General features: G+C 40.8%; 3 protein-coding genes across 4 annotated transcripts in view; 2 read left to right on the forward strand and 1 right to left on the reverse strand.

The window, feature by feature from the left end:
• The window catches only part of rab26 (RAB26, member RAS oncogene family), a 62,365-nt gene extending 56,653 nt beyond the window's left edge, over positions 1 to 5,712 (forward strand). For both annotated transcript variants that reach the window (XM_080789850.1, XM_080789851.1), the window contains 4 exons: positions 879 to 944; positions 2,056 to 2,112; positions 4,032 to 4,108; positions 4,436 to 5,712. In XM_080789850.1, coding sequence (XP_080645976.1) covers positions 879 to 944; positions 2,056 to 2,112; positions 4,032 to 4,108; positions 4,436 to 4,538 — 303 coding nt within the window. In that variant the 3' untranslated portion in view covers positions 4,539 to 5,712. The remainder of the gene's footprint in view (positions 1 to 878; positions 945 to 2,055; positions 2,113 to 4,031; positions 4,109 to 4,435) is intronic.
• Positions 5,713 to 8,215: 2,503 nt separating this feature from the next.
• On the reverse strand, positions 8,216 to 13,320 carry gnptg (N-acetylglucosamine-1-phosphate transferase subunit gamma). Its single transcript, XM_080789846.1, has 11 exons — positions 13,161 to 13,320; positions 12,957 to 13,014; positions 12,507 to 12,574; positions 12,340 to 12,394; positions 12,132 to 12,215; positions 11,702 to 11,795; positions 11,421 to 11,535; positions 11,016 to 11,098; positions 10,695 to 10,823; positions 9,945 to 10,026; positions 8,216 to 9,714 (listed from the first exon to the last, which is right to left on the reverse strand). The coding sequence occupies exons 1-11, from the start codon at positions 13,204 to 13,206 to the stop codon at positions 9,638 to 9,640; spliced, it is 891 nt and encodes a 296-aa protein (XP_080645972.1). The 5' UTR covers positions 13,207 to 13,320; the 3' UTR covers positions 8,216 to 9,637.
• Positions 13,321 to 13,543: 223 nt separating this feature from the next.
• tsr3 (TSR3 ribosome maturation factor) lies at positions 13,544 to 16,518 on the forward strand. The gene is made up of 6 exons (XM_080789847.1): positions 13,544 to 13,926; positions 14,457 to 14,667; positions 15,159 to 15,352; positions 15,510 to 15,677; positions 16,155 to 16,209; positions 16,341 to 16,518. The coding sequence occupies exons 1-6, from the start codon at positions 13,803 to 13,805 to the stop codon at positions 16,438 to 16,440; spliced, it is 852 nt and encodes a 283-aa protein (XP_080645973.1). The 5' UTR covers positions 13,544 to 13,802; the 3' UTR covers positions 16,441 to 16,518.
• The last annotated feature ends 793 nt before the right edge of the window (positions 16,519 to 17,311 follow it).

Raw genomic sequence — 17,311 nt, forward strand, 5'->3', positions numbered from 1 at the left:
ATTATTTAAACAAGTGGAATTGATGACACAAAATGAGCAGACAAAATTGGAACTGGAACACTATAAAATTAAGCTGATAAATGGCTACTCTCTCCTGATTGGCTGAAATTTTGTCACCTATACCTGAAACTGTATTTTCTGTTTATTAAAGAGCTGGAGAGACAGAGAGACCCCTGTGGCTGAACAAACACTAGCAATTATTACTATCAGAACGTAGTGATATAACCTTTAATAAAAAGTAAAAACTTTTTATTTTAACCCAAAAATATCACTTACCCTACCTTTAAACAAAAATCAACTGGCGTGAACAAGAAAGAGGGAATCAAGGATCTTTGTGTACTAGACTGACGGAGAGAGGTGATGGCAGATATATGCCTGCAGTCTCCACAGGTGTGTATCGACATACTGTATGTGTGTATCTAGGCGGTTTGAGTTGTATTCTATCTGTCTGTGTGTGGTTGCGTGCGTGTGCTGACAGTGAAATCTATAAGGGTGAGCCCCAGGGATACTAAGTGATGTTTAACCAACCCAGGTAGCAGGGCCTCAGGGGATCACTGGTCTGTAATTGGAACAAGATGGATGGAGAGCAAGTCAAGACGGATGGGGGCACAGAGAGAAAGGGCATTAGACTGAGATAGGAGGAGGAGATGAACTGTACCGGCCATCAATTTCTCCTCTTCCTCTCCTGCCTTTCATCTCTCTGCTTGTTGTTGCCTTCAACAACCCATTTCTCTCTCTTTACTATCTTACATTTATATCTTTTAACTCACTCTCCTCCTCATATTTAATGTGTTTTTTTCCTCCTGTCTATCTCTTTTATGTCCTCCATTAATCTCCTCTCTCGATCTTTCCCCCTTAATCCCTCCTCTACTCTCCAGGCCTGGTTGACAGAGATCCATGAGTATGCCCAGCAGGATGTGGTGGTGATGCTGCTTGGAAACAAGGTGAGACCCTCTTCTCTACTCCTTTCCTCTCTGGCTTGAGACAGCCATGGACAGATGGACTTATGAAGCAGTAAAGAGAAAGGTATGATGTGGAGCAGTAGACCAGAGGGAGTCTAGAGGAAGGGAATGGAGTGAATAAGGAGGAAGAGAAAGGTAGACACAGTGGTGGTGGTGGTGGTGGTAGTGGTGTATGAAGGAAGGCAGGGTTGTGTGAATAGGAGGGATGCATGGAAAAGCTGGTGGATGATTGTAAGGTGGGACATAGTGGAAGCTGTAGACAAAGATGATGGAAGTTATGGATGGTTGTTTGGACGTTGTTTGGACGTTTCAGCCCGGGACCCCAACCTAACCCTGTGGGTATGCACTTTTATGCATAAAATGACCTGCAATTTTATATATTTTTACAAATTTTATTTAAGACGCTATCTTAGGACCTATTTGACAGTGCAGAAACATAATTGCCTTCCTTGATGCATTAACGAGCACCAACGACCATCACCTGGACACAGTCACAGACACTCTGCAGTGACCTACAGATTTACTGAAAGTGACTGTTGGTTGTCCGTCAGAGGACCTATTCTTACAGGAGACCAATGTCTGACCATGTTTGACCACTACTGACCACACCTTCAATGTATTCTCTGCTCTCATGAGAGTATAAAGGAGAGCAATGTAAAGGGCTCAGGAGGCTTGCATGCGTGCAGTCTCCCTGGGCTGGTGATCCCTTGTATTAAAAAGTATCATTGTTTCATGCCACTCTCTGCCCTGTGTATTTCTTAATGACTCTGATTTGAGTTCTAAAAATATCTTTGACAATGGCGTGGAGTCTGTCTCATTTCTCATTCTCTCCAAAAGCTCTTGAATATGATGGAATATCGGGAAAAAAACATTTTAGAATACATACAGCTCACTCGTCACTGTGGTTACAGAAAGGAACAATCTGTGTTTATGTATGTTTCATCTAGCTTCCTACTATTTCTCTGTCTCACACTCTCTCTGTGTATTGTACAGTTTGTTTAATAGCTGGTTAAAAGCACAGCACAATACATGGTAGGAGGACAGATGTTATAGAGGGTTTGTAAATCAGTGCTGTGTGTCAAATTTGTTCCAGGCTGATTCCACACATGAGAGAGTGGTGAAAAAAGAACACGGAGAGAAACTGGCCAAGGTGAGTTTTGCTAACTTGCATGCACAAGGAGTCAAGGACACGTGCAAAAATCCACAAATCCATCTGTGCACACACACACACACACACACCTCTTAGCTGTCCATCGTGTCCGATGATGACGCTTGCTTCGGGTCGGGTGGGGTGGGGGGGGGGGGGGTCAGCGGTGTTGCCGCTGGTGCCACTTGGTGTGGCTGTCGAGGCCGATGCGCGAGCCGCAGATCTTTACACAGGCGGGGCAGGGGATCCCGTCTGTTGGAGGAACGCCGGCTTCCCTCCGGTGTTGCTGGGCGCGCCTGTCGGACCTCCTCTGATTGTTGCTGTCGCTTATGAGCGAGAGTGCCAGAGTTTCGAGTTGCATGGGGCTGATGGTAGTGCGCTTTAGGAGATCCTTAGTATAGTCCTTGTAGCGCCTCTTTTGTCCACCAGGGGCACGCTTTGCAGCATGCAGTTGGCCGTAGAGGACTTGGCGGGGCAGGCGGTGGTCAGGCATGCGGATGGTGTGTCCTAGCCACCGCAGGTGTTTCTTTGCCACAGCTGCTTCCATGCAGGTGGATTGTGTACTGTTGAGAATCTCCGTGTGTGGGACTCTGTCTTCCCAGGATAGGCCCAGGATCCTCTGAAGGCAGCGGATGTTGAAGGCTTCCAGGTTGGTGAAGTGCCGTCTATATGGAGTCCATGTCTCCGCCCCATATAGTAGGGTAGACACACAAACCGCATTGTAGACAGCAACCTTGGTGCTGACCTTCAGGTTACGGTTTTCAAAAACCCTGCTGCGCAGTCGTCCGAAGGCTGAAGAGGCTTTGTTGATGCGGGTGTGTATTTCGGTGTCGAGGGAGCAGTGTGTGGACAGTGTGGAGCCAAGGTAGGTGAAGTGATCGACGGTTTTGATGGGGGTACCGTTTATGTGGAAGCTGGGGGGTGAAGAGGACTGGGTAGTGAGTTGGGACATGACTTCAGTTTTCTTTATGTTGACCTGAAGTCCGAAGGATTGGTACAGAGTGGAGACTGTGTTGAGGGCCTGCTGCATGGATTCTGGGCTGTGTGCTAAGATTGCGCAATCATCAGCATACTGTAGCTCACAGATTTGGCAGGTCTTTGTCCTGGTGTGGGCCTGGAGGTGTCGGATATTAAAAAGATTTCCATCCAAGCGGTACTGTATTTGGACACCGTCTTCGTGTCCTAGGGCACGGTGGAAGAGAGAAGTGACGGCAGAGAGGACGAGATTAAATAGTACTGGTGCCAGGACACAGCCTTGCTTCACCCCAACATTTACTCCGAAAAACTCAGACTGGAGTTCTCCTGTGAGGACTCTGGCTTTCATACCGTCGTGCAGTTGCTGCAGGACAGAAAGAAACTTGGGTGGTACCCCAAGTTTGGAGAGTTGTTTCCAGAGCATTTCGCACACACACACACACACACACACACACACACACAAACGCATGGACACTTACATCGAATTTACGGCACTGTCGATGTTCCCACTCAGTCAAGTGCCACCCTATAGTGCTGGCTGTTGTGTTAATTACATATCCACGGAGGCACATAATGTTGTTATTGTTTGGAATAAATGAGGTGAGCTTGTTAACTAAATTTTCCGCCTGGCTTCACTCAGATGAACTCAGCAACGGTAAAACATTAGCCAGAGACTCACAGGGCAGACGTTCCGCGTAGGGAGAGACTAGGAGGGACCACCACCAACACACACTTGGACATCTACAACAAACATACACAACTGAACACAGAAATGTAGACACTGGACAGTGGACACAAATGTAAAGTATGATGAAATGCACACATACACGCACGCACGGCACGCACAGACAATGTGAACACACCTTGACACAGCCATTCATGTAGGGGCGAACATACTGTACATACACACACATGCACACATAACTCTTTTGACTGTCTCTGAGCAGGAGTTTGGCGTGCCCTTCATGGAAACGAGTGCTAAATCTGGACTGAATGTGGAGCTGGCCTTCCATGGTGTAGCCAAGTAAGTTACATGTGTCCACACACACGTAAACACACCCACACACACCTACACATTAATGTTACCAGATACCGCATCGAAAGGATTCTTAATAACTTATGTTCAATTCTGGAAGTTTCACATTAAATTTTAATTTGACTCATCTTACACTCTCATTTCTCTTATCAATCAATCAATCAAAACTTTATTTGTATAGCACATTTCATACAGCAAGTGCAACTCAATGTGCTTCACAGTTTACAAATATAAAAAACATTAAAGGATGTGTTATGTGTTCCCTGTCTTCATCTCCCCTCTCTCTCTCTCTCTCTCTCTCTCTCTCTCTCTCAGGGAGCTGAAACACAGGACCATGAAGGAGCCAGATGAGCCAAAGTTCCAGCTGCAGGAGTATGTTGACAGAGAGATGCAGACAGCTGGTTGCTGCCACTCATAGACACACCCTCTGTGTATCAGTGTACATGAGTGTGTGTGTGTGTGTATGTGTGTCTCTCTGTGTGCAGTCTGTGCACACGAGTGTGTGTGTGTGTGTGTGTGTGTGTGTGTGTGTGTGTGTGTGTGTGTGTTAGGCCCATGCTGGACATTAGACACACTCCCTTGGAGTCTGTAATGATTTGTAGTGAGTGCTGGTTGTGAACACGTTTCCAAAATCAGCAGTATCTGTTGTTTTTCCATCAGCAGTGACACACCCGACATACACTTCCTTCTGCAACTGTGAATGTATTATAACCCCCCCCCCACACACTACAACAACTATCATGTGAGTACTTTTGACTGATTTCCATTGCCTACTTTTATACTCTAACTATCACCAATACATGCCTATTTACTCTACTGCGAAGTAAGGACCAGCTAAATGTCCTCCATTTCTGTCATTTAATTTATTTCTATCCCTGTGAGGACATTTGGTTCCTACAAAGATAGAAACATGTAGGCCTACTCTATATAATCTCACTCACACACACATACACTGTACCCTAGGTGTTTCCATCTTCGCAAGCTCTTCACCACTCGCAACCCTTTCCCGTCACTGTGCAATATTCCATGAATGTATGCGATACATATTTTAAATCAGATGTTACGCTCTGAAAGCTTTGTGTTTTGCACCTTTGTACATGTCTGTCGTGTCTTTGCTAACACTGGGTGACAGAAACATAAAAAAGTTAACAAAAGCATTAAGCAAGGTAAAATATTTTTGAAATAATTAGATCTTAATTATAGCATCATATCTGTAAAACCTCTGCTCTCATTTGAGGGGTAGAGGAGACTGTGGTAAATGTTAACTATATAGCTATTGTATACATTTATGTTAAAAACAAAATCCTATCTATAAAATATTATAGTGCAGTTGCATAGTTAGTGCTGTAGTCTAATGTTGAGTGTTGAGGATTTGTACAGCTTGAGGGAACAAGCTACGGTTTGAATATTTTATTTCTCACCCCAAAATCTAACCTTTTTTGTAAAGCAGGTAAGTCAGTCATCAATTTGACGTCTTCATTTAGCTATGTTGAAGGCAAAAGGCAAAAGAGAAATTTATTCGGCAGGGGTCAACTTCAATATCTGTGATGGTTTTGGAGGTGGGCATCTTAGTTATTGGAGGAAAAAATAGAGTCCGCAACACTGGTATGAAAACTCATAAATCGATCCCTTAGGATCTTCTTCCTAAGGGATCGAAACGTTGAGTCAAATAAACCAGTGGAGCTGAGTTTTCATACCAGTGTTGCGGACTCTATTTTTTCCTCTTGTACTGCCTTTTGTCCAGCACCTGGGCTAGAGTGGAGGTGCATGCTCTGTTTCCCATCTTAGTTATTGTCCTCAACATACAAAAGGAATTAATTAGCATTATCAGACTGCTTATTTAAAAAAGATTCTTGCAGTTATTTCTGCCCTGTGGAATCTTTTCAAATGTTTGGTGATTAGATATGTTGTATTGATAAGTAATGATGATGAAACTTTCTTGATTCATATTGATTTAAAGTATTGACATATTAAATATTGTTTATTAGTAATTGTATAATAATCTGTATTGTCTCTTATCAGTCATTTGTAATGTAATAAATCTCTAGCATTCACAATAAAGAATCCAAAAATGTACTGAGCTGTCAATTGCCCAGTCCATAGATGGTTCTACACTGCCACTCAGTGGCAACTGTTGGTTATCGCAATATGAAAAGTGATGACAGCTGTGACCTGCTCAGTGTGATTGTGAAGTAGACATTTTACAATTGAAATTACTGAACTGTTAATAGGCATAGCTAATAATAATAGCTGTTAATGTCCACGCTGGCGCAGTTGCCTCACAGTTAGAAGGTCCTGGTTCGATTCCCACTTGTTCTCTTCTCTGCGTCATCAGTGCCTTAGCCCCTCTCGGAACCCTACATAAAGCTTTTATGAAATTTGATGTCGCTTTAGGTAGGGTCCCTGGTCATGCTAAGATTTTCCAATGCGATTGTTGGAACGCGGATATACACAAACTCATCGTTTAGTCGATCGGCGCGGTATTACCACGCTTTTTCTTGTGTTCGTTTACGAATGTGCGAACTATAAGTACCTTACATACCTCTGATAAAATCTCCTGTGTCGCGGAAGCCGTTAAGTATTTTTAATCCATGTTTGATTAAAAATGCGCTTTGATTTCTTCTTGTTTATTTACCGTTTATTGTACCGCCTCCCGGATGTGCGGTTGGCTTTGCGGGCTACGTCCCTGCCTATGATCTGCTCCGTCATAGCTGTAGCACCACTAGCTGGCCAGATAGGCGGTACAATGAGGTGTCAATAAACAAGGTAGGAAGAAGCGACATTTTTAATCAATCATGGATTAAAAATACTTAACGGCTTCCGCGACACAGGAGATGTGTCGGTATGGTATGTAAGGTACTTATAGTTCGCACATTCGTAAGTCGATACATGAATAAACATGGTAAAAGCGCGCAGAAGTCCGTCTCATGGCGTGTTTACATTGTATTTGTGTGTGCGTAACTGGCGTCAGCCCAGCGTGGAGCAGGACCCAATGGGTAAAGTAAACAAAGTGTCAGAAACTTTACTACATTCGGGTTCTGCTTGCGGGGCTATCAGTGCCTATACCCTAGGGAGGGTTGGCTAAAGGGTCCCTGTGTACCCTAGGGTAGATATTAGAGACATGCGGATGGTGGATTTAGCCGCGGTTAACTGCAGTTTAGGGTGGATTTGGGTCATTAAAATATATTATACATTTATATTGGATAAACCGCGGGTGAAATAATGCAGGAAATAAATTAATGGCATCCATATATAGGCTTATTATAGATTTTAAAACGCACAAAATCTTCGTCAAATTATGGTCCATTTAGCAGTAGAGGACAGTAAACGCAATGATACACTTTCTTAAATGAAGGCCACAGTACTCATTTATTGGCATATTTACAGGCTTCGATTACTTGAAACAAAGTGATACTCAACCTCAGGCCCGCGGGCCACATCAGGCCCGCGGGACCATTATGACTGGCCCACCAATGAAAATCTAAAAAAAAGAAGAAAAGAAAGTCTGGAAAATGAAATAAAAATAAATAAATCTGAATGAAGTTATCTTTAATTACATTATTATAAGTAATACTATTAGAGTTGTACTATTATACTCGAACGAAACGGGGGGGGAGATGCAATGCAAATGAAAGACATATACTGTGTATCCCTATTCCCTGACATAATTTTATAGCTAAACGGACAGAATTCTATTTTATTTGAATGATGAAACCCAGCTGCCATTAATAGTTGGAAATGGAAATTGCGGAAATGGAAATTGCGGAAATTGTAATTGCGGAAATTGCGGAAATGGTGGAAACGGAAATTGCGGAAATTGAAATTGCGGAAATGGTAATTGCGGAAATGGTGGAAATGGAAATTGAGGAAATTGCGGAAATGGAAGATTGCGGAAATTGCTCTTCACTTATAGCTATCTATTTTCAGGTAGATTGTTTTATTTTACTCAGTCAGCCATATCACTACTCATTTTTTTTCATGAAAAAGGTCATAGCTGGGTAATCTATTTTCAGGCAAATTGTGTTTATTGTATTTTATTTTACTCAGCCATAACAATTTATTTTCTGTTAACCAACTTGCTGGCTGGCAGGCAGGCAGACAGCTACTCATAGACAGGCAGACAGACAGACAGCTACTCATGGAGAATTGGACAGGCAGGCAGTCGGACAGCTACTCATAGACAGGCAGACAGACAGCTACTCATGGAGAATTGGACAGGCAGGCAGACAGCTACTCATGGACAATTGGACAGGCAGGAAGACAGACAGCTACTCATGGACAATTGGACAGGCAGGAAGGCAGACAGCTACTCATAGACAGACAGACAGCTACTCATAGACAATTGGGCAGGCAGGCAGACAGCTACTCATAGACAGACAGACAGCTACTCATGGACAATTGGACAGGCAGGAAGGCAGACAGCTACTCATAGACAGGCAGACAGACAGCTACTCATGGACAATTAGGCAGGCAGGCAGACAGCTACTCATAGACAGGCAGACAGACAGTTACTCATGGACAATTAGGCAGACAGCTACTCAGACAGGCAGACAGACAGCTACTCATGGACAATTGGACAGGCAGGCAGGCAGACAGCTACTCATAGACAGGCAGGCAGACAGCTACTCATAGACAGGCAGACAGTAAGACAGCTACTCATTGACAGACAGACAAATAACTACTCATGGACAGACAGACAGACAGACAGGCAGGCAGGCAAAGAGCTACTCATGTTATGTTATTATGTTATTATAACAGCTACTCATGTTATGTGCAATAATTTGTGCAGTTATGGAAACAGCTCTTTGTGTTTATGCAAGAAAATGTAACACATTTATTTATTTACATATTGTGTGCATGCACATTGTACTTTGATACATTTTGCGAAAATAAAGCAATTGAAAGAGAGAAGTTATCAAGTATCATTAATGTCGTAATTTTATCTACTGGCCCCTGGCCCCTTGCCATTTTTGTAATGTGGCCCACAGGTAAATCTATTTCCTATATCCCTGATGTATGACACAATTACAATGCAATTCCAGTGTAGGGCTGTAGGCCTACAAGTCCCAAACATCATACAGAAAGAGTAAGGGTTCCTATGCAGGTCAAAGGAATGGAAAATGTTTCACAATATTCAAGTATTTAAAGATTTACAAATTGGAAAACAAACAAAATATGGATTTTACTCCCAAACGTTTTTGACTTACTGTCATCCCTCACCGAGATATTAGCAGCCTTAGATCGACATGGTTAGCAACCTTTTCCAAAGTGCTATTCAGTTATTCATACACCGATGGATGCAGCCATGCAGGGCACCAACCTGCTCATCAGGAGCGTTTAGGGGTGTCTTGTGGAAGACACTTCAACATGATGCCAGGAAGAACTGGGAGTCGACCAAGAAACCTTCCAATTCCCACATACCCGCTCTACCTCCTGAACTATTGCTGCCCCTACATGTTTCAAGACTGGAGTGGTAGGTAATCAGTGGATATCAATGGGTTGTAAGTGCAGGCGGGTTCAAAGTAGATCTCTGACGAGGCCATTGTCTCCTCTTAAGTATTGGTCCTGGGCTGTTACACTGGCTGTACTCTTTCCTTCAGATGTGAAACAGATGATAAAAATCAATCAATGACATAGTAAAATGTGTACATTACCTTTTTACTTGCCAATGGGTTCCCATATTGCCTTTTTACAAGAATGTATGATGGTACATGCAAGGAACATATGCATGAGGAGGACTTGATTACTTTTAATAAAAAAGTAATCAAATCAAAGATTTAGGTTTAAGATTGTAAAAGGATATAGACTTCATGAGTTGACTCACGTGTGTTTGACTCAAAAGGAATGTTGTGTTGTGTGAGGAGTAAGCGCAATCTCTCAATTTCCTCCCTCTGTTTCCGAAAGTCCTACATGAACAGACAGAACAGTAAGCAAGTGATCCATCCATCCATCTTCAACCATTTTTCTATAGTCGATGTAATCCCTACATCTCATCCTTGGTCTGCCCAGGTGTCGTCTCCCAGTGGGACGTGCCTCGAGGACCTCCCTAGGGAGACGCTCGAGAGGCAACCAGATGCTCGAACCACCTAAGATGGCTCCTTTCCAGGCGAAGCGAAGAAGCAGCGAGTCACCCGCTTCGAATGTGATCAACCAATAATCACCAGTAGGTTACTTATCAAGACAATCTTATCGACCTACTGCATGTAGTCTGGGAGACTACTGGCTGTGATTAGGAAACAAGGAAGTGACTGCGCTGCTCCGTGCTTGCGGTTAGGTTTAGGGTATGAGTTGGGTTGTCGTTCTCAGTAGGCTCCCAGCACATGACTGAACTTCTCACTCTATCTCTAATGCCGAAAACTCATTTAGGCCGCTTGTATTCGAGACCTAATTATTTTAAGCAAGTGATAAGAAATATTATAGTATACAAAACTGGACACATTCTAGTGATATTATACACACTGCACTCACAATTAAACCCCTTCGTTAGACGGGTATATATTTAGAGAGAGAAAATATTATATATATATATGTAATGTGCATATACATACGTACAGTATATATGTAATGTGCATACCTCTGTGCATTTCTGTAAAGAATCATGCGTTTCTGAAAGGGCAGTGATATCCAGCTTCACAACTTTCACTTTGTGGCTTTTCAGGAATCCAGCCTCCTCAAAAACATCCTTCAAAAGATTATTGTAACCCTGCAGTAAACATAATACAGTATGTGTCAATGAACAGTAGCCATTTGTTAAGCCTCATATCACTTTATTTAAAAAATATATATATCCCACGATTTTGTAACCCATTTTTCACCCCTGTGTCAATTATCTAATGTGATAAACACATGCATACACTTAAGAGTGACTCTCCAGTCAGACTACACTGCCACTTACCTGCTCAGTGATAAGCCCCTCATAGAATGCCTGTTCTGCTTCATCCCATTCCTTTTGCAGCTTTTCATTCAGGGTAGGATATACTGGAGGACGGTACAAAATCGATCAGAAAGCAGCAGCATCAAGGCTAATTTATGACGTGGCAAAAACATTTCAACTGAAATAAGTACTTGTGGACACTTTTTAGGCACAGTAATAGTGTATTAATCAGCATTAGCTGAATTTATTTAGCAGACCTAGTATAGAGCCCTGGGGAACCCTGATCTAAGCGGTTAATACTGTTAAAAGTGTCACTTCTTTCTCTTGAAAATATGTCATTGTTACTTGTCAAGCAATGTTGCAAGAATGCCTTTTACAAAGCAAAAGTGTGGTTTTCCTTTATTAGATGCCCTACTGGTGTCTTACCTAAGAGAGAATGTGGATGACAAACGAGTGGAGTCTCAAACGTAAGAGAGTACACACAAGTACTGGGCTCTGATACTTGGGCAAGCTTGCTGCTCACGCCACACTTTAAGATAACCTACACAAACATGACAACAAACTGATTAGAGATGTATTGAGTCCCTCCCTGTTCTACAATCTGTAAAACAATGTTTTTGTGGATATATCTTCCTCAAATTTGATTACATCTTAACTTAGCCAGAGGGACCTCCTAAATCCTATTTAACAAAAAACCCTTCACCAACCTTTGTTTGCCTACTTTTACTTCCACATGCATCTCCTTCTCTCATCCACATGCCTGTGAAAGTGTTGTTTTTTATCTCCCATTCCTGCCAGATTCTAAAAGAAATACAGAACATAAATGTCACATGATTTTCACAAAAACTTTCCAAAAAATATAGAAACTTAAATTAAAATGATCTTAAGTAATAAAAAAAATCACAATAATGTGATCGCTCTAATCATTGTACATCATCATCAAGAATTGTGGTCTCTTATTAGCCAAGGGTTTCCACAGACATACCCAGCCTATTTGCTCATTGGCAATGTCAATGATTGTGTTCAGACAGAATCTACACTATAGCTGTTTATAGGAGCTGTTCAAAAAATATTAAAGGGTAAAGGGTATTTACAAGTTAAGAATGATCCGGGCAATAACATTTCTCAGACACTTACCCCAATATCCCACTATAGGCGTTCCATCGGAATGACTGCTCATGTTGGGTGATGTTATGAAATGGACAGAATTCATATTTATATCTGTGGAATGAATCAACTCGCATGAATTAACTCTAAAATCTGAAATGCAATCATCACATGATAAAACCGTATCACCTACTCCCAGAGGGAGTGAACATTATATAAACAATAAACTAATACTTACGTTGACTCTATGAAACTGAAGCACTTTCCAGCCAGACGATGAAGATGTGTTGGGCCTTGAAGGGGCGTTATAAATAATATCAAGAAAGGTTTTCATTACATCTTCATAATTACATTAAATGTAATAACAATGAGTCATCAAGACAAAATGACTGCAGAGACTTTTACCTGACACAGGAGAAGGAGTCGCTCTAGGCTGTAGTCTGCTCCCTTGAGCCAAAAATGGATTGTTTATCCTAAACAGATAAGAATCCATTTTTAAAAAATACTTTAAAAGCATTGTTCCTGAAGAAACAGATTGATTGGTTGATTGAAATATGTATTAACAGATTGCAGAATTACAGTACATTCCAAGCACAACTCAATACAAAGACTGTTAAGTGTGAGTGGACGACCCAATAAAGCATTAGGCTTACACTTGTTTACAAGAGGGTCCACCTTGTTTAATTCATCAAAACATTTAGAGACATACAAATTGACACTTCTATATAGCCAAAAAACAGAAGGGCGCGTGCTCTCCTGAGCGACCCCATAGCCTACAAATCATGAAAAGCAGTACAGGAGCAATAAGTCAATTTGATGACTTGACGTGGCTGGTGGCTTTTACTATTGTCTTACCCAAATGTGTTGGGCTCCTCGACTATCTTCATTTTTCCTGCGAATGCGCCGTTGGTCACTGCATAAACACAAATCAACAAAATTATTTCAAAGTGTGATAAATGTTTCACTAAATTAAAAAGGGAAGAAACCTATGGTAATGGTATCGTCGTTATTACACCATCACAACTCATCGCGTCAAAACTGACAGCATATATTACTTACTGAGAAGAAATGCACAGACCATCCATGGCCTTATTACATACAACATTCTATTATACGGCTGAATTAAACGTAACTAAATGTATCAGATTTATATAGAACAGCTATCATAGGCAGATGAACTGGGCAAGTGGGCATTCTTGCTGAATTTCCTGCTACACTTATTGTCAGACGAGACGACACAGGTCACCTGATCAAAATAAGATTTGGACATGCGTAGTGCTGCGTGTTCGTGCTTAAATCCCATAATCCAGAGGAACATATATCGTGTGATTGGCTAGTTGGTTGTCACGCAACCGTTTGATGCCAAAGAGCGACGGTTGCCTGACAACGAACTAGCCAATCACAATGTGAGGCGTGAACATTCGTTAATGTGGGCAATGGGATGGAGACACATCACATGTAGCAGCAATATTAGTAATAAGCTCACTGTTTATAGCTTTACTTTAAATCAAATCGGCAACTCAGGTGTTGTCAAAGGGACACTTTGTTGGAATTTAAAATGCTAACATGTACTAGAGAAAGTTAGATTATAACTTGTGAGTCTATTAGTCAGGCTTCTGTTAACGTTTTCCCAGCGAGGATATTGTATAGTAAACAAATTTAGAGTGCATCCATGTTCTACCTTTAAGTTGACTGTGCAACATGCCGGGGCGAAAGAAACAGGGAAGATGTGAACGTCATGACAACAAAGGCAAGGACAAAAGGCACAAAATGAAGGGGAAATCTTTGGAGGCTTTCACAGAAGAGATGCATACTGCATTAGAAGGTAATTGTGCTACACTGGCTGGCGTCGCTGTAAATATGTATGAAGATGATTCTTGGTATGGATACTGGATACAGGACGAGTGGGCACCTGTTAGAGATTGGCATCTGGCAAACATTTCCAATTTTAAAGAGAGTTGCATGACTATCAAGCACCAAACAATGTGTCCATATATATATATATATATATATATATATATATATATATATATATATATATATATATATATATATATACACTGTTTTTGTATTTTATTGTATGGTTCGATGTACGTGTGGTGTGTACCTGTATATCTGTGCCCTTTGTTCGGCAACGTGTCTGAGTGTCTTTTTTCTGTTTTGTCTTTGTCATAAAATGTAAAAATCAATAAAAATATTATTGAAAAATAAAATAAATAAAAAGAGTTGCATTCATCACAAATAACAAAAGCAGAACGTACCCGTGTGTGATATGAAGTTGTTGACATTACAGTGTCAGCATCTCATTTTGTTGAACCTATTGTTGTCTCAAATTCTGACCCCTCTGTTTTTCAGCAAGTCTCCACCCAGAGGAGGGAAAGGAGGTTGTTGAGGTGAAACTACCATGTCCACTTGCCATGTGGGAGTTGGGCCACTGTGACCCTAAGCGTTGCACTGGCAGGAAGTTGGTACGCAAGGGGTTTGTACGAACCCTGCGCTTAAACCAGAGATTCAACGGCCTCATACTGAGTCCAATGGGCACAAAGTATGTGACACCAGCAGACAGGTGTGTTATGGGTTACCCACTTACATATTTCATGATCATCAATATATGTACATGCATGGAATACAGCTCAAAGTGCTTTATATGCAAGGGAAAAAGGAGGATGGATAAATTATATAAAAGCAATGTAATGCCTTTCCATAGATCTACACAGAGACATGACAAATGGGGAAAAACATACCAGCAGAGCTCTCACTCATACATTCCTGATTTTCCTATCTACAGTATTCTCCATCCAGCTAGCTATACATTTAAATAGAATAAATATGTTTCAGGCAACACCCTAAATTCCTTTGCTGTGCCTAATCTGAAACATACAAATCAAGTTGCATGGACAATTATTGTCATTGTCAAAATGTGTATTGGAACAGATTCCTAGAAGAAATGTGTATTAGTTGTGTCATTACAAAACTCATGTGCAGTTTTGATTGAATCATTCTCTATATTAAACTAAATCCTGATAGTAGTAATTTTTGTTGCCATTTCGTGCACAGAGAGATCGTGGCACAGAATGGAATGGCAGTCATTGATTGTTCCTGGGCAAAACTTGAGGAGACTCCCTTCAATAAGATGATTGGATCACATCCCAGGTTGCTGCCCTTCCTTGTAGCAGCAAATCCTGTAAACTATGGCAAACCTTGCAAGTTATCTTGTGTTGAAGCATTTGCTGCCACATTCTGCATTGTAGGTAAGGTTTGAACTCATAGCAGCTGACTTGTAGTGTTATACCACCACCAGTAATATTATGTTCTACCAAGTGAAGAACATAATATTCTATCTTTTTCAGTGTCTTGATAATGTTGTTATTATTACCATTCTTATTCTTATTCTTATTATTTTTTTAGGTTTTCAGGAGCTGGCGTTGATCCTGCTCAGTAAATTCAAGTGGGGCAAGGGATTCTTGGAGCTCAATAAAGTTCTGCTGGAACGCTATGCAGTTTGCCAGTCAGAGGAAGAGCTGCTCTCTGCAGAGAAAGAATATCTAAATGCTCCTAAAGAGGAAGAAGAGTTTGGTAAGAGGGGGAAAGTGATCTGATAATATGTGAAAGGTATAGATTAAAAAAAAATTACATGGCAATTATTGGCAATTTCTCCCAGAAATGTTAGAATAGCGTTTTGGCTGGTGCGGACAAACATTCTGTCTATGACGAAGGTTGGATAGCCGAAACGTTTGTCCTTTCTTTGTAGCCTAAAGACATGGAGAAGAAATAACAATAAAAAGGTTAATTCACTCTTGCTATTGAGTGTGACTGTGTGACCCATCGGTTTTATAATATGAACCCAGAAATGTTGCACATGATTGTCTAGTTTCGTATGGAGAGTATTAAATATAGTAATTAATCAACATTTTGACCATGGCCTGCATTGGTCCAGTGATTTTACCATGTATTGCATACTACATTGTAAAGTGCTTTGCAAAAAGGCACTGTATTCTATTTACTCTGAAGACAATTTTCCTTTAATGAAAGTTAATTATGTCTTGTTTATAGATCCATTTGATGTAGACTCTGGAAGAGAATGCATGAATCTCAACAGACCACAATGGTGAGACTTGAAACAGAATCATGTTTATGTAGGCCTTTCACATTATTTGACTGCTATTGAATTCAGGAACTTACTTTCCATTAGCACATTTATATGAATGATATGTAATTTGTAATTCTGTGTTTATTTAGTGTTGCTCAAGATGAGGATTCCAGTGAGGAAGAAGCTTCGGGTGGTGATGATGAGGATGATGATGATGATGATGATGCAGGGGAAAAAGAAACAAAGTGACAATGAGTCTCAACTCAGATTGTGATAATGAGATAATTAAAACTGTCACATTAAATAATATCAGTCAGCACTGACCAAATAAACGTGAAAAGTAATGCTTGTACTGTATATCATTTTGGGAATATGTTGAGAACTTGAGATACAATACCGTTACCGTTTTCACGATGTGATCTGATTTGGCAGACCACTGAACTGCATGGTTGTTATAACTTGTAGGGCAAGCTATAAGTTTGTGCTTTGTGAATTCAGGCTTTTGGGATAGGAATGATTAAATGCTAAAATTGATTGCCTCATTTGAAAAGCACAAAGACTTTCAACAAAACATGAAACATAAAATCTACTTGCTCGGAATATCAAAAGTTTACATTTTTTAGAGTTTGTATTTCAAATACAGATTTAATACATAATTATAAAAAAATAAATCCCATATCCTAACAAGTCCGCTAAATATCTGCAATTTGAAAAGTAAATATTTTTGAAAGGTTTCGATTATTATGTCATTTTAAATCAAGTTGTTAAGAAAGAAATATAAAGGGGCTGTAATAAACCAGTTGAGTTTAAGGTTGTAAATGTGGCGAGGGGGCGGATACGAGTGGGATACAAGGGGCAGAGTGTAGAAGGAGAGTACCCCTTGTCAGAGTAATTTTACTAGATTACTCTGACAAGGGGTACTCTCCTAGAATAAATAAAGGATTTGTCAGTGGCGTCAAGATCCAACCAATAGACTCAGTATAGGTTCGATGCGGTCTATCTATGGCATAGACTGCATCTTACAGTCAAATAGACAGTTATTTGGGCTCATTGGGCGTTAGTATCTTTTGTACAACAAACCCGCCGTCGTCACGTTACCGTTGAATTTATATACTCAGTT

Source organism: Protomyctophum bolini (genome assembly GCF_963924005.1).
Source record: "Protomyctophum bolini genome assembly, chromosome: 18".
Lineage (NCBI taxonomy): Eukaryota > Metazoa > Chordata > Actinopteri > Myctophiformes > Myctophidae > Protomyctophum > Protomyctophum bolini.

Bases quoted from the DNA above. Each gene is read 5' to 3' on its own strand.
- gnptg (XM_080789846.1), bottom strand. From the start codon at position 13,206: ATGTTGTATGTAATAAGGCCATGGATGGTCTGTGCATTTCTTCTCA. The intron at 13,015-13,160 runs GTAAGTAATATA...GTGTTTATGCAG, and splicing joins GGTCTGTGCATTTCTTCTCA to TGACCAACGGCGCATTCGCA. The intron at 10,027-10,694 runs GTATGCACATTA...CTGTTCATGTAG, and splicing joins CTTTACAGAAATGCACAGAG to GACTTTCGGAAACAGAGGGA.
- tsr3 (XM_080789847.1), top strand. From the start codon at position 13,803: ATGCCGGGGCGAAAGAAACAGGGAAGATGTGAACGTCATGACAACAAA. The intron at 13,927-14,456 runs GTAATTGTGCTA...TCTGTTTTTCAG, and splicing joins GATGCATACTGCATTAGAAG to CAAGTCTCCACCCAGAGGAG. The intron at 15,353-15,509 runs GTAAGGTTTGAA...TTATTTTTTTAG, and splicing joins TGCCACATTCTGCATTGTAG to GTTTTCAGGAGCTGGCGTTG.